Source organism: Chamaea fasciata, unplaced genomic scaffold (genome assembly GCF_029207755.1).
Source record: "Chamaea fasciata isolate MVZ Bird 193981 ecotype frontalis unplaced genomic scaffold, bChaFas1.0.hap1 SCAF_20, whole genome shotgun sequence".
In the NCBI taxonomy this organism is placed as follows: Eukaryota; Metazoa; Chordata; class Aves; order Passeriformes; family Sylviidae; genus Chamaea; species Chamaea fasciata.
The window spans coordinates 1,419,812-1,446,008 of record NW_027094105.1 but is presented as its reverse complement, the minus strand read 5'-3'; the positions used below and the strand labels follow the sequence as shown (position 1 = coordinate 1,446,008).

The window sequence follows — 26,197 nt, the reverse complement described above, 5'->3', positions numbered from 1 at the left end:
GTGGGGGCGGGATATTGCGGTTGACGGTAGGGGCGGGGCTTATGGCGTCCCGAAGGGGGCGGGGCTGGCTGCGGGGGCGGAGCGAAGGCCGCGGCTCGTGGCGGTCGCGCGGTGAGTGACGGGCGGGCTTGGCGCGGGTCTCGTGCCTCCCGCGCCCCCCCCGCCCCGCCTGAGGGGCCCATGGCCGCCGCCGCTCCCCTCGGGCCGGGACGTGGGGCCTCGGGCCGGGGGCCCCGAGGGGATGGGCGGCCCTGGGACGTGGAGGTGGAGGTGGGGGGCGAGCGCGGTGTGGGTGCAGGCAGCGCTCCACGGCCTCCGAGGAGGCGCCCGGCTCGTCCCCGCGGTTCCCAAGGTGACGGCGGGCCCCGCGGCCGCCGGGCCGCCCTTGCCGTGAGGGAGCCGTGACCCGCCGGGGCTGCGGGCTGAGCCAGAGGCCCCGCATGGCTCCGCCGAGGGCCCTGTGGGTCCGTGGGGCGCGGGTGGGAAGGGTGGGGACACCCGGGCGCTGCTGTGCTCCGGTGTCGGCTCCCTGAGTTACCCAGCGATATCAGCGCTGCGCTGTGTTCTTAAAACATCGGAATAATTCCTTGCGTGGCAAATGCCCGAGCCGCCCCTCTGAAGCAGTTTTCCGCGTTCACCTTGTGCCTTGAGAAATACACCTTTTTGTTGGTTTGTTTAATGAGTTTTTTTGTGGTTTATTGTGGTTTTTTCTGTGTTTTCTCCCCTCTTGAAAAGCTGGTATCTCTATGTGCTTTGTGAGACCGACTGACTTTAATTTCACCTTAGATCCCAATGATGTTGAAATGCAGAGGAACAATGAGCGAGAGGTCAGAATGGCAATAAGAGTTGATATTTTCTGGCTTTTGGTGTTTGCCGGCACTGGTTGGAAATTTGTATTATCAGACTGGATGTTGGAGTCTGAGCAGGAAGTTGTCAGGTCTGTTGTGGAGCTGAGTTTGCAGTAATTCAGGAGTTTATTGCAATGATTGAGGTATCAGTGATTCCACTTCTAAAGGGAGAAGATAGAGAGGAGTGTTAAGGAGCTTTTATATTGCAGAATGTGTGAGGAATTTAGAATGAAACCTGGAAAGGGTCAGAGTCCTATTTCTGTTTAAAAAAAAAAAAAACAAACAAAAACAAACCAAACCCAAACCCACAATAATTTGATGTAAATTCCCGGTGGGAGGAGATTGTTCCAACCTTGGTAAGGCGGGTGGGAATGAACTTCCTGCCAATTGGAAATCTGGTCCCTTGGATGAAGAGAGTTTGTTGCTTTGGCTCCTGTATTTTTTATCAGGTTGGTTGTTAACGTAGTTTTGTTTTTTAAATGGAGAAGACTCATGTGGCTGAGTCCTGGTGTGGCACTTCAGTTTAGTTTTTTTAGGTATAGGTGTCACAGAATATCCTGAGCTGGAGGGATCCACCAGGATCATCCAGCCCCACTCCCAGCCCTGCACAGACCCCCCAACAATCCCACCCTGGGCATCCTTAGGAGCTTCATCCAAACCCTGCTGGAGCTCTGGCAGCCTCGGGGCCGTGCCCATTCCCTGGGGAGCCTGGGCAGTGCCAGCACCCTCTGGGGAAGAACCTTTCCCTGATATCCAACCTGATCCTGCCCTGGCATAATTTGAGGCCGTTGCCTCAGGACAGAGCAGAGACTGGAGCTGCTGCTCAGGGGGAGCTGCACCTCTGGTGAGTTCTGGCCTCAGTTTCCCCCTCAGGATGAACAATCCCAGTGCTCTCAGCTGCTCCTCATGTGGCCCTTTCAGACCCTTCACCATCTTCCTAGCCCAGTGTTATCCCTGTATATATTTCCTATTTTTTTTTTCACTGGGATTCAGCGCTGGCCAGTTTTAATGCCGCTGTATTGGGGAAGAGGCTGTAGCAGCACATCCTGCAGCACTCAGTAAATGTCACGTCTTAGCTACTTGTGCTTTTTTAACTTAAGCTTTGTTCATAGTCCTCATGTGTATGAGTGTGCAGTGGGCTCGTGGTTCCACACAGTTCCCAGGCAGAGGCCAATTCTTCTGTTTGTGCTCAATTTCCAAGCTCCAAAATGCTTACTAGTCCTGCTTTTTGTGCCTAGGTGGATGAAACGCTCCCCACAAGTGTTTATTAAGCTGATTTTCAGTCTTTTTGATCTTAACTTGCCTCTGCTTGAGCCTGAGGTCGGTACAGCTTTTGCAGGATTTTTCATGAGTAAACAACAATATGGGATCTTATAGGGTAAGTTAGCATTCAAGGTAATGATCCCAAATCCTGTCATTTATGATGTAATGTTTCCTGAGGCTTTCATCAGGCTTTGGACTCTGCATTATTTTTTTCCCATCCTTCATTAGAAAGAGGGCACTGGGAACAAGGTGTGAATGTTGCTGTTTAAATGAAGATTGGTTTTGTAACTAAGGATTTGTTGGTGAAGAAGCTGTGACTGCTTTGCTGCACAATACAAAATCAAAGTCATGCTTTTTGCTACAAACACAAAAATTGTTGCAATAAGCAGGTTTTTGCTGCTTCTGCTCTCATCCCCTCCAAAAACAAGGTACTGAAAATGTAAGAACTGGCAGGAGTTGCAGGCTCCCACACAACTTTGAGAAGGGTGGAATTTTGTACAACTGTTTCCTACTGAGATTTGGCTGCTTTTCATTTCGTATCAGATTTCTCATCTAGGCCAGGTTGTTAACTAAGCTGAGAATTAGGATAATTTCTGCCAGTGGAGAGCAGGACTTACATCACGTTTCCAAGTCACTTTTGCATGTTTGCTTTTTTTATTTTAAAGGTACCATCCCTGCCACCGACTCAGGCTTGCAGTGGTACAAGGACAAAGTTTGCGGGTTTTTTTTTTTGTTTTTTTTTTTTTGTTTCAGAAAGAGGGGGAATTTTTCACTTCACTTCTCCCTTCACAATGTAACTTCAAGGTTTGGATTAGTGAGACTCTCTATCCCTGAACAAAAGCTTAATGTCTGAGAAGGGAGGGCATTGAGAATGATCTTTTCCAGTTTTATATTACAAGTAAATGACAAAACCTACCATGTTCACATGGTGAGTTTTGAGCAGGGCCCTGAGGAGTTTCCTCTCAGCTGGCTTGTTTTCCAGTCAGACTTTAGGTCCAAGAGAAAACAGAATGTTTTGTTCTTTGAACTGTTCCTCCTTGGTTTCTCTGTTTGCTGTGAAGATCTCTCTACCCATCAGAAAGCTGCCATGGCTCTGCAGAGCTGCCTTCCCTGCCCTGGCCTGAAGGTCACCTGAAAGTTAGCAGGAGCCTGCAGCAGAATTTTGGGAAGTTGAGCTGAAGCACATTGTCAGCGTGAACTTCTCCACAAGTCTGCCAGGAAATCACTGGGAGTCTTGGCAATTTTTTCTTTGGGAAGGATGAAAAAGATTCAGTCTAGTTTATGTTGTTTTTCTTTGGGAAATCCAATCTAAGTTAATCTACTCCATTGCCTTTTGTTTCAATCTAATTTTCTGGAAATGTTCCCAGTCAGGTCCTGGAGAACATGATGCCAGTGATTTTTTCATTAACCTTTTTTTTCATCTGAAAGCTGGAATCTGCTAATGCAGAGAATAATGGGACTAGTGATTGTAAACAAATTAAACTCCTATTTTGCTGTACTTTCTAAAGCTTTTCATTTGTTGGTCCTGGAATTAGACTTTCCTGGTTTAGAAGCCGATCTAGAAGTGGGAGGCTGTGATGAAATAGCTCCTTTTTAGTTTTCCTTTTTTTATTTCTACAGTTTTTAATGTCATTTCCCATTGTCTTTTCTTCCCTTTGTTATCAGTTCATATCTACAAAGGTCTCCAGCTGATTTCCAGTGTCACTTCAGCAACTGTGGTTGCAGCCAGAACAATGGCTTTGCTTCCTGCTCTTTTCCTCTCTGTAGATACAATCTTAGAAGAATCTCACATTAGCTGTAGCACAGGTGTAAACGTCATTTATTGTCTGCTAAAAAAGTTGTACAAGCATGTAATGCTATCATTTTATCTAAATGACTGGAGCAGTCTGTGGTAGCTCTAGAGCACAGGCCAAACTCTTCTGTTCTCACTGCTTGCTCAGCATGTCCTGTTATGAATCCTGAGAGGTTGGGAGAAAACTGGGAAGAGTGGAGGTGTTCTGGCATGGAACTCCCCGTGAGTGCCCCAAGCTCTCCTGAGCCTGTGGGAGAGCCACTTCAATTCCATAAACCTTCTTTTCCCACACTTAGTAGTTATCACAGATTCAGATCTCATTCCTCTGATGAAGGTACTGGAGCTTGGAATACGAGTTTTGTGATACATTTAGCTGATCTTCTGGCTAACCTGGGCAAAGGGAGCCCTGACAGCCTTGGCTGGTTTTCTTTCCTAAACACTGCTTATGTTGGGGGAAGGAGTGCCTGGCTTTTCCGGCTTTTTTCACATTAGAGATGATATATTGGACTTGGCTCTGTAAGATTAAGAAGTGCTTTGAGGCCACCTGAGAGGTGCAGTGCTCGTCCTGAGCTGATGCTGTGAGCAGACTGGCTGGCCTGCTCTGCAGAGCTGTGAATGGCAGCTCCTGGAGAGGGATCTAGCGCAGGGAGAGGCTCATCCCTGTGAGCCAGCCTGCTCCTTGTCTGATGTCTGTAGTTGGTGGCTGCAGCTCTGGGTGGGACAATGGCAGCAGCTTGTGCCACCCTGGCTGGGCTCTGCCAGAGGCTGGCCTGGGAGCCCAGGATCCAAATGCTCACTTGCTTTCCCCGTTAACTTTCCCCTGCTCCGAAAGGTGTTCTACTGAAGGGGCTCAAGCAGCTCATTGGCACGTTTTCCAGCTTGCAGCATTTCCTTGGGAAGGAGAAACACTAACAGCCGTGGAGCAGACTCAAAGGCAGGGCTCCCAGAAGGAGCCATCCCAGTTCACTCTCCTGCAGCCCTAGGGAAGTGCTGCCATCAGTGTGGCTCCGTGGGAGGGCATTTCCGATGGGTAAATCAACCCTTGTGCATCAAAGTGATAAGGGAAGTGGGAGCACACCCAGCCTCGGGACACTGTGCAAGTGAAATGCAATCAGTGCTGGTCTGGTTTTCTCGGCTCCCTTGTTTGTCTGAGCTCCTGGTCTAATGGATTTGACAAGAGACTGAGTCACAATTTCTGTGTTCTGCCGGGAGGGTTTTGTACAAATCAAGTTACCATTGGCTTTGGTGCCCCTTCATTAAGTTGGGATAAGACGTTATCTCGTGAGGACGTGCTGAACTTTTGTGTTTAAGGTGGTGTCAGGTGAGGCTGAAGTGTGCTGGAGGAGCATGTTATAGATACTGTCGGGCTGAAACCTGAACAGCTGCAAACAAAACTAGTTGGGAGTTTCACAGCTGCCCTCTTACACCTGTTGGTTATACTTGTAAAGCCATTTTTGTGTTCTTTTCATTAAAGGCACAGAACAGTGTCTGTGGGATATCCTTCTGTATGGGTGGTAAAGCCTAATACACTGAATTCTGATTATTTTGCTTCTAGTTTAAAAAACCTCTTGGCAGCAGCCTGACTTACCTTAATTTTCTGAATTCCTCAAGTGAAACCCTTCAGGACATCATAACAGGGTCATGTGCATTGCTTGTCAGTTGATCCCGTTTTGTGTAACTCCTGCTTCTGATCTGATGAAACGAAACCACAGCCCCCACCATGAGGCCCTTTGTGTTGCAGGGCACAGCACAGCTGTTCTTGTACTTTTTCTGCTTTGTCCTTTTTTTTTTTTTTTTTTTCATAGCAGTTTTTGGCTCCAGCTTTCCAAGCAGAGGGATTTCAGAGCCAGTTACCCTGACAGGGTTTGTCTTATACACGGTGTTGAAGAATTTCTGCACAACTGATGAATTATCTGCCTTGTTATTTTTTTTTTTTTTTTTTCACTTCCCAATGCTACTAAAAACTGGCTGATAGTTTTGAAAACATCATATTTCTTCATTATGGGGCAGATAGAGTCACAGGGTGATTTGGGGTGGAAGGAACCCTAAAGCTCATCTTGTTCCCCCCCCTGCCATGGGCAGGGACACCTTCCACTATCCAGGTTGCTCCCAGCCCCATCCAGCCTGGCCTTGGACACTTCTGGGATTCAGGGGCAGCCACAGCTTCTCTGGGCACGCCGTGCCAGGGCCTCCCCAACCTCACAGGGAATAATTTCTTCCTAATATCTTATTTAAACCTGCTCTCAGTTTGTATACTAAAACACTTAAATACTAAAATAAACTAGGCTTGCTTTGTTAAAATATCCAGAAGCAAGCAAACCACTAATTTATCTGATAGAGATATGAATGTTTGAAATGTTTTTGGTTAAAGTGTGGGAAAGTAATCTCTGCAGTGCACTTAATCAGATCAGGGAGTTCTAAAATATCTTTGCATTTGTGCAAAGATCTCATGAGGAAGACTCAGGAGCTGCTTTTGCTGCTCTGTGGTTCTCTGTGTGAGCATCCCAGTGCTTGGTCTGGTCCTAAGCTAATCCGAGCAGTAGTTAATGATTAGCCTTTGATAGAGATTATGATCTGCTGGTCAGCATTATGTGAAGGTTGAGAAACTTTGATCAGTCTCAGACTTGTTGCCTCTCTGGAGAAAAAGGCTCTGCTGGAGTCGGTAGATGGAAAACCTTTCTCTGGAAGAGTAAGTATTCAGCATTTTTAAGCTCTGAATCATTTCTGCTTTGGATTAGCAGCTCTGTGGCTGTCCAGGGGTTTGAAAATTATGAACAAGCTATCATTCAAAGCTCCCTCCCAGAGTGGTTTTTTGTCACTCATGGAAAAATTGTTGATGGCTTCTGGTCCGGCTTTCCATGCCCTGCAGTCCTGGCTCTTCCTGTCAGAAGAGTGTCATGAGGCCAAGGCTCTTCCAAAGATAAGTTCCTTTCCAGAGACCTGAACTGATTGCTCTTTTCCTCTTCTTGATGCTGGAGATCTTCTGCCTTGCTGAGATTGTATTTTCAATGACTCAGTAATTTCAATAATACTTCCAATAGTTCAGTTGCATTTTCAAAAGGAGGATGCTCTGTTCCATGGACTGGGGCTATGAATTGTTCTCTGAACCCTTACAGCATTTGCATTACTACCTGGAAGCTGTTTATATATCACTGTGCCATCCACCTGCTCTTTCCAAGATCATGGATCAAGAGTAGGAAGGTGCCTCTGGTGATGGATATTTGGCCTTAAACCTCTGCCAAAACAGAGATTAACTTCCTGGGCTTAATTAAAAATACACTGGAATGGATTTTGCCACTGGTGACCTGAGTTCTACCTTGCATTTTTCCCATGAACAGCTTGAGGCTGCTCATAACAAGTATTGGAGGCACAAAAGAATTTGATTCTTGGCTGTGGTAGAACAGGCTCTTGTGTTGAGGGACAGTCATGGATGATGCTGCAAAATGACATGGACACATATCCATTTCTCCTCTGCAAGAAAAGATATTTTTCTAAAAGTCAGTCTTCTGAGCTCTTAGGTCTTTGGTTGAAGCCTGCATTTCAGAGGTGACCCTGACATGCCAGAGCAGGAGCTGGGAATCCCAGGGTATCCCAGCAGGAGCTGACATCAACATGGGAGCTGACATCAGCATGTGGTTGAGGCAGTGTTTGACACAGGCTGGAACGTGGCAGCTCCAGGGAAAGGGAATGGTTGAGTGGCCACCTTAAAACGCTGTGTCTGCACATGGACACACTTCTGAGGGGTAATTACAGACAAACAACTGCTTAAATATGAAAAGAAGGGAGTGAAATGGAATTGCTCTGCAAGGATGCTTTCCCATGTGGTGGAAGGTAATGTGTGTGTGGCTGTACTGGACATGGAAAAACCTGTGTGGATTGCTTAAACCGGTGTGTCTCATATCATACTGGAATGGCCTCCTAAAAATTAACCAGGAGTTCTGCAGGGGGATTTTCTTGTGATTCAGATTCTCAAAACACCTGGAAGTCAGTTCAGAACCTGGGCAAGTGTTGCCTTTTCTGGGCTAAGTCTGATTATAATGTTGAAAAGCTGCCAGAGAGGGAAAATTAACCGTGTGAAAATGGGCAAGTAGGGTAAGATCTGGGAACCTCCTGTGAATCACCTGTGCTGGACTCCCTTTTATGAGGCCTCTAATAAACCAGTGCCATGCATTTATTACCTGCAAGTTTAGTTTTACCTGCATGGGACAAAGGTATTTATGCTGTTGCAGGGCAACATCTGTAAAAGGCAATAATAGATAACATCTGTAAAAGGCAATAACAGATAACATCTGTAATCTGTCACCTGTATTAAAGGCCCACTAATGCAGTTCTAGGACACATTGAATCACTTTTGGGTCTGAGGGAACTTGTGCCTCCTTTCTTGGGAGTGCACTTTTTGACTCTGGTTTTGTTTTGTGTCTCCTGAGATTATTTTACAGTTTTACAGGGTTTAGGGCTTGAAGACACCATAAAATCAATCTGGTCAGAGTTGTTTGTGCTGTGTAGCTTGGTTTGCTCCATGTCCAAAAACCGTGGAGCAGTGGTTTATCAGGATTAACTTGCAAGTAGTTCCCTGTCTTGCATCCTGACATATCTGTCATTCCTTAGAGATGAACTACTTCTGCACATGGCCACTGAACAGCCAAACAGTAATCTGTGTCCTTACCCTGTGCACGGACATGTTTTGGTGGGAGACAGGCTTCTCTCCATGGGTACAAGTGGTGCAGGAGGTGTTGAACGTGCAGGAATCTGGATGCTGAATTAGTAAGCATGTTAAACAACCTTGTATGCAAATCGTGAGGTTTTGGGTTGTTTGGTTTTTTTTTTTTCATTTGAAGAGAAAACTCCCTTCATTTAAAAAATGCCTGCTATAGGTAGAGGAATACATGTTAGAAACTGTTTTTGATTAGGGCATATGAAATAGGAAGTGAAATTCTCCACGAGGCCTGGTTTTTCTAAGGAAGCAGAAGTTGTCTAATCTCACAGAATACACATCTTGCAAGATGAGGTTTCAAATATTAATATATTTTTGTATTAAATTTTTTTGAAGAGTTTCACAAGGCTCAGGACTCTGTCCCATTTGTTCTCAGGCTCCCCTGAGGCAGCAGGATGGTTCCTGCTCTCTGGCCACATGGATCATATCTCCCTGGTCACCATTCCTGTGTTTGGTTGTGTAACATCTGAGCAAAAACCGTCACTGAGGATAAGGAAGTATCTGTTTATTCAGAAATTACGTAATCTTGGAAAATATGGGTCACATGGCCCTCCTTTTCTGTCTCCTCTTCCCGGTGCTGTCCCTTTTCTCCTCCCTGCTCAGGACCCTCGGTTGTCCTCAGCTGACAAGTGTGTGCTGAGGGTTTTTAGCAGGACTGAGCACCACCCACCTCCTGCTCCCTCCATCTCAACACTGCTCTTACTCCCCTGGCCTTTGGGCCCTTCTGACTTATCTCTGCCTAAACTTCCTCCCTTCCTGCCAGGTTTCTTCTCCCTGGGTGCTGAATCTTGGGGACTTTGTGACCTGGATTTGTGTTCCTGTGCTCCTGTGTCATGCCCTTGATGATGTGAGGAAGAGCGGTGAAGCTCTGATGGTGTGGCCTGCTGGTCTGCAGACCTGGGCTAATTGCTTCAGAAGGCTCTGACGTGCATAGGAAGTGCTGAAGTGCTTCTGTAGATGCCTCCTGGGGATTGCCTTTGATGGAAACGTGTCAGTTCTAGCTCTGCATTCATGCTGGCGTTGGCTGTAAGGAATTTCAGTGTCTGCCATGCCTTTTATCCTGGATGTTTCATAAAGAAATTGTTCACGTGGCATCCTGTGCCAGTTTTGGTATCTCTGGTGCTATGCTGTTCTCTCCAGATGACAGAATCACAAGTCAGCTTTGGTACAGCGTCTGCTCTGCTTTGGGAGCTGTGGGAATGGCAGTCACTCCTCAGCTCTTCCATGTCCTGAGGTGCCTCAATTCTGCCACTGTCCAGAAATGTCTGTGTTCTTGTGTGCCACAAAGGGGGACAACTGCCTCATCCACCCAGACAGAAAGGGGAACAATGGACAGCATGGGGCAAATAAGGCATCCGAGATGCTGGTGGTGGAAGAAATGAAAGCAGGGTGGAAAACATTGTCCACGTACAGAATGGAAGAAATTGTGCTCTTGGTGGGCTTGAGCAGGACAAGGCACTCCTGAGTGCAGGAGTCAGAGGCCTGGTGCAGAATGGATGTGCTCTGGCTTTGACATCCCAGAGGACATTGGTGTCCTTGCTGCTTTTGCCCAGAGGGCAGAGCTGGCTGGAGCTGGGGGCTGTTCTCTTGGAGCAGTAACATGGGAAAGGGGAAAGTTTTGTGACAGATGAACAGGGAAACTGAAGTATGGAAGAGATGCCAATCCCCTTTTAATTGGTACCACCTTTTCACTATTCCTCTTCAGTGCCTGCTGATGTAGCAGCTCCCCTTTATGAATACAATCTTAATTGGTATTTATTGGCAATAAAAGCAACTTGTGGTTGACATGTCTGTTCCTGGTCAGCATATGGGCGACTCTGGGCCAAGTGAGTTCTGCTTTCTTCCCTGAGCTCCACTTGGGATTTGCTTGGCTTATTATAGTCCCTGGCTGGGGCTGTTCAAGACAGCCAAGGCTGGAATGTGCTCTGATCCTTGGAAAGTGCCCCACTGGTGACTTCAGGTTAATTCGGGCTCATGCAGGTTGAAAGTAATTGTGTTTTATCAGAGTGGGAGCAGGTTGTTGCTGAAAACTTCAGGTCATGGCATTCTTGACATCAGTTTCTCCAAAATGAGTTTGCTGTGTCCTGCCTGGTTGTCCCTTGTGTGGATAAGTGTCCTCAGCCTTGTGACAGCCTCCAGCATCTGTCTGTCACCCAAAACTCCCTCCCTTGGGCCAGGCTTCTGTGACAGATGTGCCGCGAACAACATCTGCCAAACAGACTGTTTTGCAAGCCTGCACCCTGTGGCGTGGTGTTCCCAGCAGCTGCCAGCCCCAATCCAGTGGCATTCCTGGTGTCGTGCCCTTCCTACTGTTCTGCTTTGGGCAGGACAAGGAGTGTGTTGCATTTGCAAAGGCATGAGAAGGTCCAGTCACATGTACCCACTGCTGACTCTGAGCCCCAAAGCCTGGAGTGCACCTTCCAAACCATTGTCACCACAGCAGAGGGCCAGGACTGTGCTGCAGGGATGGTGCTGTCCCATGTCCTGCCCAGAGTGGGATGCCCTGGGGAGCCCGTGCACATGGGGACCCCAAGATCTGGCCCAACAGCTGGAGGCATGGATCAGTTTTGAGATTGCAGTGCTTCTTTAAAAGAAAATGTAATGTTCACTGGGATGTGTGGGATTCCCTTGTAGATGTGGGGAGTTTCTTCCCCTGCGTTGCTGACCTTGGATTTGTGAGGGACAGAGACAAACTGAGGTGTGACAGCGTTGGTTCTGTCACCTCTTGCTAAAGGTTCCTGTGGTCATTATGGAATTGATCTTACCTGTGTTGCCAAGGCAAGGGTTGGGAGATGGCCAGCACAGGCAGAGGGGTATTGTAGGGTAAAGTAGGATAGAAGAGGAATAGGAGAGGAATGTTAAGTTGGAAGGGACCTTCAAGGATCATCTGATCCTAGTGCCTGATCTCAGCTCCATGGAGGCAGAAGAGGATCACTCCTGGATCTCCCATGCAAAGCTCTGTGTGCATTCCAGGTGTTTGCCCCTGGGCTGGGTCAGACTTCTCTGCAGAAATGAGTCTACAGCCAGGAAAGGGTTGGCAAGGATGCCTCAGTTGGGCCACGCTTCTCACGAGGATCCTTCTTTGACTGTTTTGCCATCTCTTGGACTTTCAGTGTGGCTGAGGAATATTCTTGACTCCCCGTTATTTTGCTACCAGAACACAGCTCTTGCAGCTATTTCTCAGCCTTTCCTCTGATGTTACCAGGCTTAGAGTCTGAGGTTTTGTGCTCTGCAGGGTTATTTTCAGCTGCCTTTCACTCCACTGGGCCTGTGGTTAATGACATGGTATGTGCTTCACTTCATTAAGTTCAGTGCATTGTCCTGTAAAGAACAATCTGTCCTGGGTTATTTTTTCTTCTTGTTCAAAGATTAGTGATTTCCTGAGGCGTCTACAGAAGCTGAGAGATTAGGAATGACCGTCCCCTTCTAGGGAAGCCTCTAACAGAGGGTGACCAGACAAGTTTGCTATGAAAATAAACTCCATCAAAGGGCCATTATTGTGGCCATGCTGAGAGGAAGAGCTCTGGCCCCTCCTCAAGTAGTGGGGATTGTGCTGAGTGGCTGTGACCAGCTTTGCTTTAGTTATACAGCTGAGGTATGTGTTGATTCAGACAGAGGACAGGACCTTAAGGATTGAATATATGCTGATACTTCATCATCTTGTTTTAATCTTCATTTTAATTAAACATTAATTAATGCATATAATTGCATCAAGCTGCCAAATGATGTGGTGCAGCTCCAGGAAGCTTATGTGAGCCAGCATCCCAACTGGAATCCATAGTCTGGGACTGGAGCACTCTTTGGGGTGTTTACTGTGTGATGGCTCCATGTGGAGGGGGCAGCCTGAGCCTTGGGGACACAGCAGCCCCGTAAAGAGAGGGACAAACATATTGGTACAAGAAACACAAGGATCTGGTAAGAATAAAAGAGGCAAATGAGGGTAGCCAGGAGGCCTGAAGGATGGGTGTTTGGAGGAGCACACACTGCAGGGTGTGACTCTTGGCTCCAGCCCTGTGATCTGCCTGTGCTGCAGAGAACCTGAGCTCAGCTGTGCCTTAAAGTGTCACCCCCAAACCTGCCTGTGTTAAGTGGTTTTGCTTCATTCTCCTCCCACATCCTGCCTGTGGGGTTTGTCAGGATCACCTTAATAAGGGTCTGTCTCAGCCTGGGCAAATCCCATCAATTGTGGGCATGGCTCATGGATAGCAGAGTGGTTTTGATGTGCCAAAGCTTTGTCATTACCTTCAGCACCCACAACTGTGCTGAAATGGTTCCAACTGGGATCCTCAGTGGAGGTGATGGCGGAGGATCAGGTCTGTGTGGATTTCTCCCCTCACAAAACACCAAAGCCCTGCGTCTCATTTTAAAAGCCCATTCTTTGCCTGTGCTGTGCATTCCAGCTGGGAGAGCTGGGCTCTGGGTGCTCACAGCTTGGCTGCCCGTCCCTGCTGACTGCTTCCATCCTGGCATGTCACAGTCTGCCCAGGCACAGTCCCCTTTTGAATCTGAACACAAGATGTTGTCTGCAGCCCTGCTCAGCTCTTTTTTTTCCCCCATTGTTCTCTGCTCCCTGCACTGCAGCCTCTGGCATCTCCAGCTGGACATCCTCCAGAGTGCCTGTCATCCTTCAGGAGTTCTGAAACCCATGGGTGTGAGTAGCTCAGCCTGCTCACAGGTAGACAGGGAGAATGTGCCCTGTCTCACACTGTGTGCTCCTGCTTGGCTCTGCTGATCCAGTTTGAATTCAGCAGGCTCCCATGGTCAGGGATGAGCCCCCGGAAATCCAAATGTGTACAGCCTCACCCTCATTGTGTATCGGAGCTCCTGAGCTGTGCTCTACTCTTTCCCTTGAGCCAAACCCTTTCTGGTGTGTTGAGCTTTTGTTTGAAGCCTTTAACTAAAGGGAAAAGCTTTAGGATGAGACTCTAAGGTGGTGAGGCAGTACCAGGGCAAGCCACAGTTCTGCTGTGAGGTCACACACATTCCTTGAGTTTTTAATATAGCTCTAAGAGTTCCTTCTTCAGGAATTGTGCAAGGGAAAAACAGAGGCGTGCAATTAAGTGTGCTGGGCACAGCACAGTCCCTCCCTGTGTCTCAATGCCAGCCTGGGGTTGCTGAAGCTGCTTGGGAGAGTTCCATGGGGAATTTTCACACTGAGAAACAGCAGTATGTATCTGTAACACGTGTTCTGCTGCATTACTGAAGAATGTGGTGTTTGTTACCTGTGCCTTGTAAGTGTGTCTTTACAGCTTGGCCCAGGGACCCTTGCTGCCATTGCTGGATGTTTCTGCAGCATGAACAGGTGGAATTGGTCTGTCCCTCAGCTGTGCCTTTAAGCAGCTCTGGAGCTCTGCCTGGGATCCTGGAAGAATCACAAGTCCACCCATTTGGAAAGGAAGCAGTTAAAGTAGAAAAGTTTGCCAGGAAACTGAATAAACTAAAAGCAGTGCTTAGGTCTCCTGATGACGAGCTCAGTGGAGCCCACAGCTAGAGCCAGTGAACAGAGCTGCTGTGTCTGCAGGCTGCTGCTTCCCTCCCACTCCATTTACAGCACTGCTAAACAAAAAAGGGATTGGGCTTGGGACCACAAGCTGGGAGCCAGTGGAGCTCGGTCTGCCAGCAGCACTGCTGTAAGTAGAGCACTGGGAACTCTTGGGTGCCTTTTCCATTCCTTCTGTGTTTTTCTGTAGCATTTCTTTGTGTCCTGCAGTACTGAGCCATATGTGATATGTAAGAAAGAGGTCTTTGCTTTTCCAACTTGATATTTTTAATAATTTTCCCTTGGCTTTCTCTCAGGAACTTTGATTTTAATTCTTGGTAAATATTACCAAGTCTTTCTCACCTGTTCAGGAGAAGAGAGGGATGTCCTGACCCTGTTGTTGCTATCAGAAGTGTTGGTGGAGAGACGTTGGGTACGACTCACTCCAGCTGTGCTGAGAGGAGTCAGGAGGGTTCCAAGCAGGAGCCAGTCCTGTGCTGGCCACTGCAGCAGCACCCCCTCTGTGGGGCAAATAACTGCTCCAAAGGAGACTGGAGAGGGGATTTTTAAGGCTTTGGTCCTTTTGGGCAGAGCCGGTGGAATTTTATTTCTTGGGTTTTCTGAACTGGTTTGGGAAAGATGAGGCACTGTTCAGAAGGGAAGAGTTGATGCTGTAATGGACATTGATTTAGAGCTCCAGTGTTAATCCTGTTGGACTTCTGGTTTGGAAAGGGGCTTCATTCCCCTTGGGACTTTAGGGAGCATTCGTTTGACATTGAGCTGATTGTAAAGTACTTCCTGGGAGCTTGGTAGATCCTTCCCATAGTGTGTCCTGTTTCTGCATGTCCTGTGTTTCTGCGTTGAAAAGTGTTATTTTCCTTGGGTGTTTGCCACAGGAAAAACTCTGATTTGCTATGAAGTTGCAGGACTGGATGAACACAGCAGAAGCAGTAGATTCAGAAGCTGTGGAGGAGGTTATGTGTAATGGCAGTGGTCTTTGGCTGAGACCTGCTGGAAAATACTGCTCTGGCTTTGGCATCTCCTCAGGTCCAGCTCATTTACCTGCATTCGTGTGTGCCCTGCCACCTCCTGCCTGTCCTCCCCTTCTCTGTGCCTGGTGTTGCAAACGTGGCCTCCTGGTGTGTGTGAGGTGAGGCAGCACTGGTTTGGTGTTGGTGGAGGGTGAGGGTGAGTCCTGGTGCTGACAGTTTGCTGCTCTCAGATCCTGGCTGCACCTGTTCTGATCCAGCCTGGTTTGCAGAGCTGCCACGGTGGCATTGCAGGGCTGGGACAGAAACCTCAGTGGGAGCAGGGCCTGCCTGAGGGCCTGCTTAAAGAAAGAGAAGTCCTGGGTGTAGCTCTGAGTCTTGCAGTTCTCCTTAAAAATCTGAGGGGTTGTGCAATGGAGTCTGTGGCTTCTCTCACCTGGGGTAACAGCACTGAGAGGGAAAGAAAGAAGCCCTGGAGGAGAATTTCCTCATTCCTTTCTCCTGTTCCACCCTGTTTGTTTTCTTAGGCAGTAGGTTACTGCAGAACACAAAAATCACAGTGTGTGTGTGTCCCTTGTGACAGGTACACCCTGGGGTCTGTCCCTGTCGGGTGTTCAGACTGCCTGAGCCTGATGCAGCCACGGGCTGTGGCAGATCCCTCTCCAGGGCTCCATGCTCAGGAATCCACTCCAATGCCTCTCCCTCTCAGTGTAAACATATGGAGCAGGCAGCAGCCAGAGATCAAATCACCCATTCAGGCAGAAATACCTGCTGAAGGGCTGGCTTTGTACAAGGCTAAACCTATTTAAAGAATTGACAATAATAGAAACTTGTGGAGGGGCAGATTTTTTTCCGTCTGGTGTGGAGTCAGCCTTGTTAAAGTACCACCTTCTTGTGACACACAGAACTCCACATCTGTCAGCTTGTTTCTTAGGAGCTGTGCAGACCAACCAGGGATTTACAGTTTGGAATATTACACACCCATTAACCTGTTGCTGCTGCTGCCCTATATATTGTTTTTTACCTCAAGGCTTAGGTAGAGATCTCCTGAGTTGTAAATCAGATTCTGATTGTCCACTGGAACAATTGAAACAGAAATTTATCCGTTTGTTACCTTCAGTGGTACAAAACACAGCTGAAGTGGCTTAGATGAGGTTATTTCCTCTTGAGCTACTTAATACTCCGTCCTTTCAGGATCTCATAAAATGTCCTTCAGTGTTGGGTGACTGCAGCAAGGGCTTGGATTTGGTGTTGGAGCACTGGGATAGCAGGGTGGGAAGAAGCTACCCAGGTGAGGGTCAGGCTTGCCCTTTGTAACCACACCAAGGCCTGCCCAGCCACCGGCAGCCACTCCGGAGCACCTGACCATGTTCTTTGTTCCTACAGAGTAAATATTCTGAGAACACATCCACTGTTTCCCCTTTTCTGCAGACAGATGATGATTAGTGAGGAGGAACGGAGTGAAAAGGTGGACACAGCCCAGCCACAAAGGCAATTTTTCATCTGGTAACCAGCCAGGGCTTCTGTGGATTGTTTTGGAACCTGCTAAGCTTGGCAGGAATGTGAAATCCTAAAAGGAATGCATAATCATTGGACAGTAGTCATTGGTGAGGATGTTGTATTCAAAGGAAAAGCAACTGATCAGTCAATTGAGAGAAGAGGGAGGAGACGGGAACAGCTCTAAACTCTGCTCTCTGTGACAGGGACAGGGCACAGAACGGCTGGAGCTGGGCCAGGATAGGCTCAGGCTGCAGAGCGGGGAAAGGTTCTTCCCCCAGAGGGTGCTGGGCACTGCCCAGGCTCCCCAGGGAATGGGCACGGCCCCGAGGCTGCCAGAGCTCCAGGAGCCTTTGGACAGCGCTGCCAGGGATGCCCAGGGTGGGGTTGGTGGGGGGTCTGTGCAGGGACAGGGGCTGGGCTGGGTGATCCTGGGGGGTCCCTCCCAGCTGAGGATATTCCATGGTTCTGTGATTCCAGGAGATTTTGGCTGTGGGAGAGGGGAAGTTCTTGTGTTACGTCTTTCCTCTCACAGCACGTTTACCTTTGATCCTGCGGGTAAAGCACTTGGGCTATTCTTCTTCCTTCCCTGATGCAAAAGACAATTTGAAGTTTGTGTGTCTTGGCAGAGGATTCCTTTCCTAAGTGTTTGTATTTTGGGACTGCAGTTCTAGAGCCTGAACGTTTCAGCTCTGGAACAGGATAATCTTCCAAGCTGTGCCATATGGAAATCACACTGGGCATTCTGCAGGTATCCCTTGGTGAAGTTTTCCTGTGTCAGCTGAGCTACTTCTTGCATTGTTCTCTCTCCTTTTTATCCCCCCATGAACATTTTTCTGGTCTCGATATTTAAGCACAAATCAGGGACAAAGTGAGCTAAAAAATATTAGCAGAAATATGGTCAGGGAATTCATTCTGCTTTAGCCAGTGCCATTGGGTTCCATGACAAGTTACTTTCCAGGGGATTATTGTGAGGTGGTCTGATGAAATAAGAGATGGGCTACAAACTTAATCTGCACAGAGATGCAGAGCATACCTGAGCTGTGTGTTCTTGGTGCTTCCCTGCATTATTCAATTTCAGTGTTTGCAGGGTATTGCTTTTGTCTTTCCCTTGAGTTCCTCCAGCACTGCTGACTTAGTTTCCTTACCTTCCCTACCTCTTTAATTCCTCTCATTGCTCACTTTAATTTAACCCCAAAGCCCTTGGATATCCCTTGTCATGGATGCTCCACAGGGCTGCACTGGTGTTCTGGGCCACCAGTGACCCCTGCACAGGGTCACTGTCACATGCTGAGCCAGCTCCACCACCAGCTGCCTTTCACGGTTTTATTTGCTACTTCCAGTTTAGAAAGATCTTCTAGAATCTCATTTCCTCTCTTCAATCTAAATATAGCCATGCCTACCTGTTCAAACACCATCCTGCCTTTTGGCTTAAAAAACTGAAGAAACTCACTTGTAAACTCTTGTGATGGTCTATGTGGAAGGAAGCCTGTTTCTCATTTCTTTTTAAACTTTCATTTGATCAAGTGTCCGAACTTTGCTTTTTATTTCACTTGGTTTTACTTCAGTGCAGGACTGGAGTGGGAGGGTACAGAGGATTCCAGGCAGGATCCAGCAGGACAAATGCTGTGCTTTCAGGACTGACTGGCATTCCCAGGTTATTTCCTCTCCTGTTGCTGTTTCTACTTGATGATTTTCATTTCCCACCAGCAACTCTCAGCCCAGGCAGTGCACAAAAGTCGTGCCCGCAGGTAACCATGGAGGGAATTTGGTTTTTGGTTTTTTGTTCTGTTTTTTTTTAAGTGTGTCCAGACATCCCTGATTTGTGGTAACCAGATTAAGAGTTGGGACTGGCAGCCTTTTGAGTGTTTCTCTCACTGTGGGTAATGTGATTAGAGGGGAGATGTGGCAATGTAAAGCTCATGGCAATGAAATTGGATTGCCTGTAGCTGTTGCAGACCTTTGCCTGGTGGTAGGTCTTGTACCAACTAACACAATTTCTGTGTTATGTTCTCAATAAAATGCATAACTGTCAATTAAGAGAAATCCTGTAATCTGATCCTTAAGTACATGAAATTTAAAGTGGTGCTTGTGATATTTTTGCCTCTTGCAAGACTGCACTTTGGAAAGGGGCTCTGTTTTTTTCCTCATGTAGATAAGAAATGTTCCTTTATGCTGAGCACTTGCCCCAGGTGCTCTCTCAATCAAATTAGGCTGCAGAGGGACACACCTCCTTTAAAGTGTCCTGCTGTGTGCTCTCTGTAGCCAGAGCAGGACCGTGAGGAAGCTCCAGGAGTTCTCCAGAGGCAGCAGTTCTCAGTGGCTTGGAATATTTTCTCATGTATTTGCAGTAGAGAAACCACGTTCTGTTTAGGAAAGGATTTCGTTTTTTTGTTTTTCAGGGTCCCACTTTTCTATGTGCCTTTCTGAATCTCTCTGTCCTCAAGATGTCTCACCACATGAACAACTCCACGCTGCCAACCTCGCATCCTCCTGAGCATCACCACTCCACCACAGCCTCGGGACATGGTCATGGATCTGACATGATGATGATGGTAAGTGGAGAAGTCAGAATTAACCAGAGAGTTTTTCCTTGTCTGTGGTCTGTGTGTCATCTTGAAGACTGTGCTCTTGAGAACTGGAAATGAACCTGAGCTTTGGAGGGCAGGAATCCACCCAGGTTAGACCCGTTGTGGGTCTTCTGGAGTGAAGGAGTGGCATGAGGGATACAGAGCAGGAAATGGATTTCAGAGCTGGAAATCCTTTGGCAAAATTGTCTTTTCTTGAGATCACCTTTCCAGCAGCCAGCCTGGTGTCTGCTCTGCAGCCAGCTAAGGACAGGGGTGCAAAGCACGAGTTTTCCTGCAGGAAACGGATGGATGGAGTTCTCCAGGCTGGCAGTGAGAGCCCCAGGCAGCCCTGAGGGGATTGCCCAGCCGTGTGAGGGGCTGTGCTGAGCTCTCTCTGTGCCCTTCCCTCCTGAGCTCTCAGAGCACACTGGCTTTGGGGAGCACAGCACTGCAGGGCTCTTGGCCATGTTGGCATTAAGGCTGGTCCTGATTCCTGCTGCTCCAGCTGATTTTGATTCCAGCAGGTTCAGACTTGTGCATTCTGACATCACTGAGGCTTTGAGGAGATCCTGGCCAGAGTTTCCATGGAGATGGCCGCAGGATCAGCGTTTGTGTGTAGCCAGTTCTAGGAACTTTCTCCTTTTCCTCAATACTTTTGGAGTGAGTTTCAGATTATTAAAACATGTCTGTTTATGGTTAAATTTCAAAAGGAAGGGAGAGAGGGCGCATTTCCATTTCAAATGAGAGTGTTCTCAGGAGTGGATTTTGCAAACCTTCAGCTGGAGATTGTTTGCCATCTCTGTGCCTGAGGAGAGAACCAAGAATCTCTGCTTCAATTTCTATTGCAACCAGTGTCACAGCAGGAGAGGAGAGCACCCGAGCAACCTTGGTGGGCATGGCCCATGTGGAGCTCTCAGTCCAGCACTCCTGCTGCTCTCCTTGTGAAGTTCTTCCCATAATCTCAGCTCAGTATTGGCATCCCTAGGCCATTACTTTCCATGTAAATGTAATTTCTTTACAAATGTCTGGTGTTTACTGGATAGTTACAGGACCCTGCCTTGCCCTGCAGCTGAAAACTGTAATTGCACAAGATTTTGAATTCATATTGCAAATAAATCTGTCAGGGAAGGCAGTACATAGGTAAGGCATCTTAGATAACAGACTGAGCACATTTAATGTGTGTTTTCCCATTCCTCACTGGCACTAAGTAACAGGCTCAGGTTCAGCTGCAGTTCTTTGGTTTTATGTGGGTTTTGTTTTAAATGTAAATATGTTCAATTCATTGAAGAGATGAAAGTACTCTCTAAAAGCAGTAATTTCTGCTATGGGGAAAATGACCTGATTCTTAGGGATGTTGAAATGAATAATAATTCTGGATTTCAGCAAATAACCTTAATAAAGCAACGAGGGAAGTTCAAAGAGAAGTTCCTCTTGCTTGGTCAGGACTTCCCATGTGAAAACCCTGCGTGCAGCTGTGCCCAAGACATGCCAAGCTGTATTTACCTAGATGGGAAGTTTGTATCACCTCTAGCTGGCCTGGAGATCTTTGATGCTTCCCCTTCCCACAGCATTTACTGTGCAGGCTCAGGAGCCTTTATTTTCACCCAGGGGCAGCTGTGGGCCAGCTTTACCTACTTGTGTAGCTGTGGTTCTCATAGGATATTGGGAATTGCACAGGGAGACAACACTGCTGGCACAGTGCAGGAGGGGACCAGAGGACACACCTATTCATCCCTTACCTGTATCACAGACAAGGTCCAAGTGGGGAAGGGAAGGTGCCCCAGTTCCTGAGGGCAGGGGGAGGCAAGAAGGAGCTCCATGGAGACACCCCCAATCCCTGGCTACTGCTGATGCTGAGGAGAAAAGGAGCTCCAAAAGGCACTTCCCTGTAGTTCTGTGGAGGTCAGGGCCTCCTGCCCAGGGCTGCCTGAAGGAGCTGGGAACTGGAGCCTGGAGCATCTCATCCCTGTCTCATTTGTGTGTGTTACAGCAGATCTACTGGAGAGTTTCTGGTGTTTATGTGGTGACCAAATAAACTCATCTGAGTTCTTGTTCTGATACAAACCCCATTCTACACGTTGCTGTGAGCTCCTTGGGATGAGCTCTTCAGGCTCATCTTGGTGTTCTTTGTGTTTTGGGCAGGCCATGACTTTCCACTTCAGCTGTGAGAATGTGCCATTGCTGTTCTCTGGACTTACAATCAATTCTCCTGGAGGTTAGTAACACTGTCTTGTGCAGTCCAAACAAAAGTTTTGCAGGTGGTGGTTCAGGATTCATGTGTCAGGATTCACCTTGTTGCTTGTGCTAAAAATCTGTGGACATGCTGTGTTGAGTCTGGTTTAAATGGTGTCTGTGGGGTGAAAGAAAAAGGGAGATAATTGTAGAGTTCAAGAATTTGGTTTTGTTAGCAAAAGTGATTGCTGCTTTTGCTTTATGGGTGAAATTCCAGTGAGTGTCTGGATGAAATTCCCATTTCCCACCTATCTGCGCATGCACACGGAGCCTGGCCGTGGCCTGGGCAGCACAGTGGGGTTGTTCCATCACAGTGACTCTGCTGACACATTCTCTTGCCCAGAGACAATAATGTTTCCTCTCTTGTCAGAAATGGCTGGTGCTTTTGTGGCCGTCTTCTTCCTGGCCATGTTTTATGAAGGCCTTAAGATTGCCCGGGAGTGTCTGCTCCGGAAATCCCAAGTCAGCATCCGCTATAACTCCATGCCAGTGCCCGGCCCCAATGGCACCATCCTGATGGAGACACACAAAACCGTGGGGTAAGGATTGTACTTCATTCTGCAGCAAAGCTCTGCAGGTGAAACTGGCACGGAGGAAACTTTGTGCAGCCAGTTTTGATCTCTGGAGAGTGTCCTGGCTCCAGGCTGGGACGCTGTGTGGCATTGGAGGATGGGGGACACCTGGACACCCTCGAGGATGGGGACAAAAGGAGGAAAGCAGCAAGGAGTCAGATGAGCTTGGGGTTTTTGTAATGAACGTGTTTGGGGGTGTTCCCAGGAACAGAGTTTACATCCAGTGACCCTGACATAAAACACTCAGGATCCTTTTGTTGACAGGTAGTCAAGGCCTCTGTGCACAACAGAAGCCATTCAGCTTTTGAATGGGGGGGTAAAAGAAGCTTGGCAAAGTCTGTTTCTCAGCTAAAAGTTGTGTCCTCCCAGCAAGCTCTGTGCTTGTTTTGCTCTGTGAGCAAAACCACAGCTCCGGGTGCCAGCTGCGTGCAGGACACCCTGCCCAGGCTGGTGTCACCTTCTCTGCCATCCCATGCCCACCCTGCTGTCCTGGCAGCTTTCTCTTTGGGGATGTGCATTTCCCGCCTGTCCCATTCGCTGACTTGTTTGGGTTTGTGTTCCCAGCCAGCAGATGCTGAGCTTGCCCCATCTGCTGCAGACTGTGCTGCACATCATCCAGGTGGTGGTCAGCTACTTCCTCATGCTGATCTTCATGACCTACAACGGGTACCTGTGCATCGCCGTGGCCGCGGGAGCAGGCACCGGATACTTCTTCTTCAGCTGGAAGAAGGCCGTGGTGGTGGATATCACAGAGCACTGCCACTAGCACAGGCTGTGCCCACAGCCTCTCCACCACTGCTCCCTGCAAGCGCAGCCACCTGAGGACTGGAGCATTCCTAAGCTGCCAAGAGAATCATGATTAAAAAAAAAAATCAACTGGAGGTCACTACAGGTTCCTGGAGGAATACAGGGATGTGAGGAGCTGGGACATGCTGCTCCCCTTGACTCTTGAGAGTCCATGGCAGCCGTTCTTGGCCAGGATTTGCTTTATTCTTAGATTATGCTGTGATTGAAATTAGTTGGCTGACAGAACTGTAGAAATTACTATTTTAAAAAGAAAACCGTTTTGTTTTTAAATTGTAAATGCTCATCAGTGGGGGTCTAATGAACAGTAGGAAAAGATCAAAGTTGCCAATAATGTGTGAATGGCTGTTTTAATTTTGATTTTTTTTTCAATATGTACATAATGCCAGGGGAGGAGATTGCCCTGGCGTTGTGGCTTTTGGGGCCAATGACACCTTTTGCTGTAGGACTCAGCCTCTGAGAAAGATTTGGTGCTGCACATCAGACACGCTCAAGTGTGCCCTGGCAAGGGAGGACTTTGACCCAAGGATGTGACCTGTGGGCTTCAGGGGTTGGATGAACCTGCCTTTCAAGCCCACCAGAGGATGATGAGTGTTGTTAATCTGATGTATCCAGCAGCTTTACTCAGCCTCCAGGGAGAACACTTGAGTTTGGCTGCTTTCCCTTCCCAATTATGGAACGGATGCAGGATAATAGTTCTGTATTACCAGAGCAAAAAGATTCCAAATAAACCATTGAACCCACAGGTACTTCATGTGGAACTACACCTGGATGGAATTAGAGCTAAGCTTTGGGTTACTAGAACTGTAAATGAGGCAAGAGCTAAGTAATGATTTAATGACACTAAAGTTAAATGGCTGGAGGGTATTCCTGGATGGAGGTGAAGGGGGAAAACAACCATGTTCCTGTAAAGGAGAGATTTGGGGAAGAGGAGAAGGAAAATACAGGACTACAGCAGCCTTCAGTGTCTTCTCAGGTGAAATTTGGAGCAGTGTGGGCTAATCAAAAAGTATTCCTGACCCAGATGACTTCTCTTTGTCTTGATAATCACAGTGTGCCCATGCTGGAGGTGCAGGTTCTCAGTGCAGTGGGGGACAGGTGCAGTGAAGAACTCTGTCAGTGCTGTGGGCTCTGCCCAGTGCCCAGGCAGGTCAAGCTGTGAGGGGGCAGAACCACCCTCCTGCCTGCCTGGTGCCAGGCCAGGCTTGGGGTGCAGCTCTGGTTTAGCACCTGCATGTTAAAAAAAGTTGTGCAGAGTGGTAGAAAGCTGGAGTCTTCCCTCTACCCAGCTTGTGCCTGTAACTGACTGGAAGAGAAGACAGTGAGGATTTGAGAACAGGCACCACTTTCAGACTGGGACTGGTGTCTGGGACATGCCATGAGAACAGGGAATCCTGCTGGGATGAAGCCTGTGGACACACACAGGAAGGTTTTTTTCCCTCAAGATGCTGCTTGTGACTGCTGGCAGCAGCTGCGTGGGGAAAGCTGATCTTTGGAATGAGATCTTTTAGCCCCTGAGCCTTAGAGGGTGAGGCTATCCCTGTGTACCTGGGCCATCCACGGTGCTGGTGCTGCTGTTCCTGCACAGAGCCCACCCTCCCATCCTCTGGAAGGAAATCCAGTACTGCTGCTACCGGGGCTTGAATTGCACCTCCTAAAGTCAGCCCTCTTGGGCTGATGCCAACTGTTTATTTGGACGTCTTGTTTTCTCTGGACAGTGCACCTAGTTAAAAGCAGGCTTAGGTTCCTAAATAGCTGCTTTCTGTAGGAAATTCACATCTGGCTGAAAGAGGCAAAGTTATTTTCATGGAAAAGTTCTAGCCACCTCCTGCTGAGAGACAGGAAAAGTGCTTCCTTCCCCAGTCTGATCTTTGAAGGGAGTTCTGTCTGTGACAGAACCTCCTGGTGCCCTCTCTGCACCTGTCACAAAGGTAAAACTCTCCTGTGCCTTCCAGGCAGTCATGGGAGGGGAAACCTGACCCTCCCCATCCCTGGAGAGCTGGGAGGAATGTTAGTGGTGGACAGAGAAAATGGACAATCCCTTCCCACTGCTGCTGGAGCTGAGAGGAAACCTGAGTGTTTGTCAAAGAAAACTGGAGCTGTTAAAAGCTGGAGATGGTGGTTGATGTTGTGGGAGGTTTGCACTGCAGGGCTTGACCCCTGAAGGAGCTCAGGGTGACATTGCCACTGCTGCCATCGGTTTTTCTGGAAGGAGCTGGAATTGTTGCCATCAGAATCACAGGGTGGAGTGAGGAGTGGCTGTGTGGTGACATTGGTCACCTCATATACCTCTTGCTGTGTCTGTCTTCGAAAAAAGAGCTGCTTGGCCTGATCTTGCTGTCACCTTTTAGCCACTTTTCCTGCGTGTCCAAGTGACCAGACTTGAATTCTCTGAGGAGTGACTTGGAGATCAGGCCGTGGCTCATGCAGTATCAGTCTGGTTCTTGTTAAGCTTTTCTGCCCCGTTCTGTTTGTACCACCTGTTCCCCTGGAATTGTTTCACTGCAGGATGAGCTTCCAAGGCTCGTCTCCTGCCCATGCTGTCCCCAGAGAGGGCACGCAGATTTCTCCAGCATGCACAGGGAGAGGACACTGCCCTGGCAGGGCTCACCTGGGCAGGAGTCTCAGGTGCCCCAGCTGCTCCCACAGCCTGCACCAGAGGGGTTTGGGCACCCTGGGCTTCCCGGGGAAGGTGAGAAGTGGCTGAGGAGAGCAGGGCGAGGCTGTGTCCCCTGTGCTCCTGAGCTCCCTGTAGCGCACCTGGGCAAGGGATGTGTCCGGGCTGCTCCCCCCTGCCGTGGCTGCGCTTTCCTCAGTTCAGTGTGACAATCCAGAGACGCCAGCAACCTCCCCGTGCCCCAGCCTCCCCTTGCCGCCAGCTGCCGCCGCGGTGTGTTCTCAGCCCGGGTTGCTGCGGGCTGTGGCAGAGCCTGAGCTCCCTCTGGATGGGATGGGCAGCTCTGGGGCAGCCCCAGCCCCTCTGCTGAACTAACACGGGAGGGCTCGAAGGGTGACCAGCCCGGGTACATTAAACTGCTGTGCTGGCACACGTGCAGCGTGCCGGGGTGTGCTGTCCTGCCCGGGGGTGACATCCGTCTCTGTGCCCTGATGTTTGCTCTGCACACGCTGTGCCTCCCGATCACCACCGAGGAGGGAGCTCAGAGCATCCAGGCCATGTCCCCCAGTGGGCTTTTGTTGCTTTTCTTTGAGTGCCTTTTGAGTTTGTCTGGAGCCAGTCCCACCCAATCCAGCAGGATTTCTAGTTTTGTTTACAGTGGACTGTCAAGTTTTGTTTTTACTCTTGCTCTTTGTGGCGGTAACCTGTCTGATGTTACTGTGAATATCAAGAATCTCCTGTATATAATTAACCAATAAATAGAGATTGCATTTTACTGTGCTGGGGGTGTGTTTTGGGAACAATGCTCAGGGCAAACCTC

The 26,197-nt window shown here is 48.5% G+C and overlaps 1 protein-coding gene across 5 annotated transcripts; it reads left to right on the top strand.

Moving 5' to 3' along the window:
* Positions 1-54: 54 nt before the first annotated feature.
* SLC31A1 (solute carrier family 31 member 1) lies at positions 55-26,141 on the top strand. Of its 5 annotated transcripts, none has more exons than XM_066201563.1 (5): positions 55-111; positions 18,985-19,137; positions 21,295-21,367; positions 21,755-21,923; positions 22,521-26,141. In XM_066201563.1, the coding sequence occupies exons 2-5, from the start codon at positions 19,030-19,032 to the stop codon at positions 22,720-22,722; spliced, it is 552 nt and encodes a 183-aa protein (XP_066057660.1). In that variant the 5' UTR covers positions 55-111; positions 18,985-19,029; the 3' UTR covers positions 22,723-26,141. The 5 variants fall into 5 exon arrangements, with proteins under 5 accessions (XP_066057660.1, XP_066057659.1, XP_066057661.1 ...); XM_066201562.1 differs by lacking the exon at positions 55-111 and adding an exon at positions 252-270; XM_066201564.1 differs by lacking the exon at positions 55-111 and adding an exon at positions 6,543-6,592.
* The last annotated feature ends 56 nt before the right edge of the window (positions 26,142-26,197 follow it).

Bases quoted from the DNA above. Each gene is read 5' to 3' on its own strand.
- SLC31A1 (XM_066201560.1), top strand. From the start codon at position 18,058: ATGTGGAAGGAAGCCTGTTTCTCATTTCTTTTTAAACTTTCATTTGAT. The intron at 19,138-21,294 runs GTAAGTGGAGAA...TGTTTTGGGCAG, and splicing joins GATCTGACATGATGATGATG to GCCATGACTTTCCACTTCAG. The intron at 21,924-22,520 runs GTAAGGATTGTA...TTGTGTTCCCAG, and splicing joins GAGACACACAAAACCGTGGG to CCAGCAGATGCTGAGCTTGC.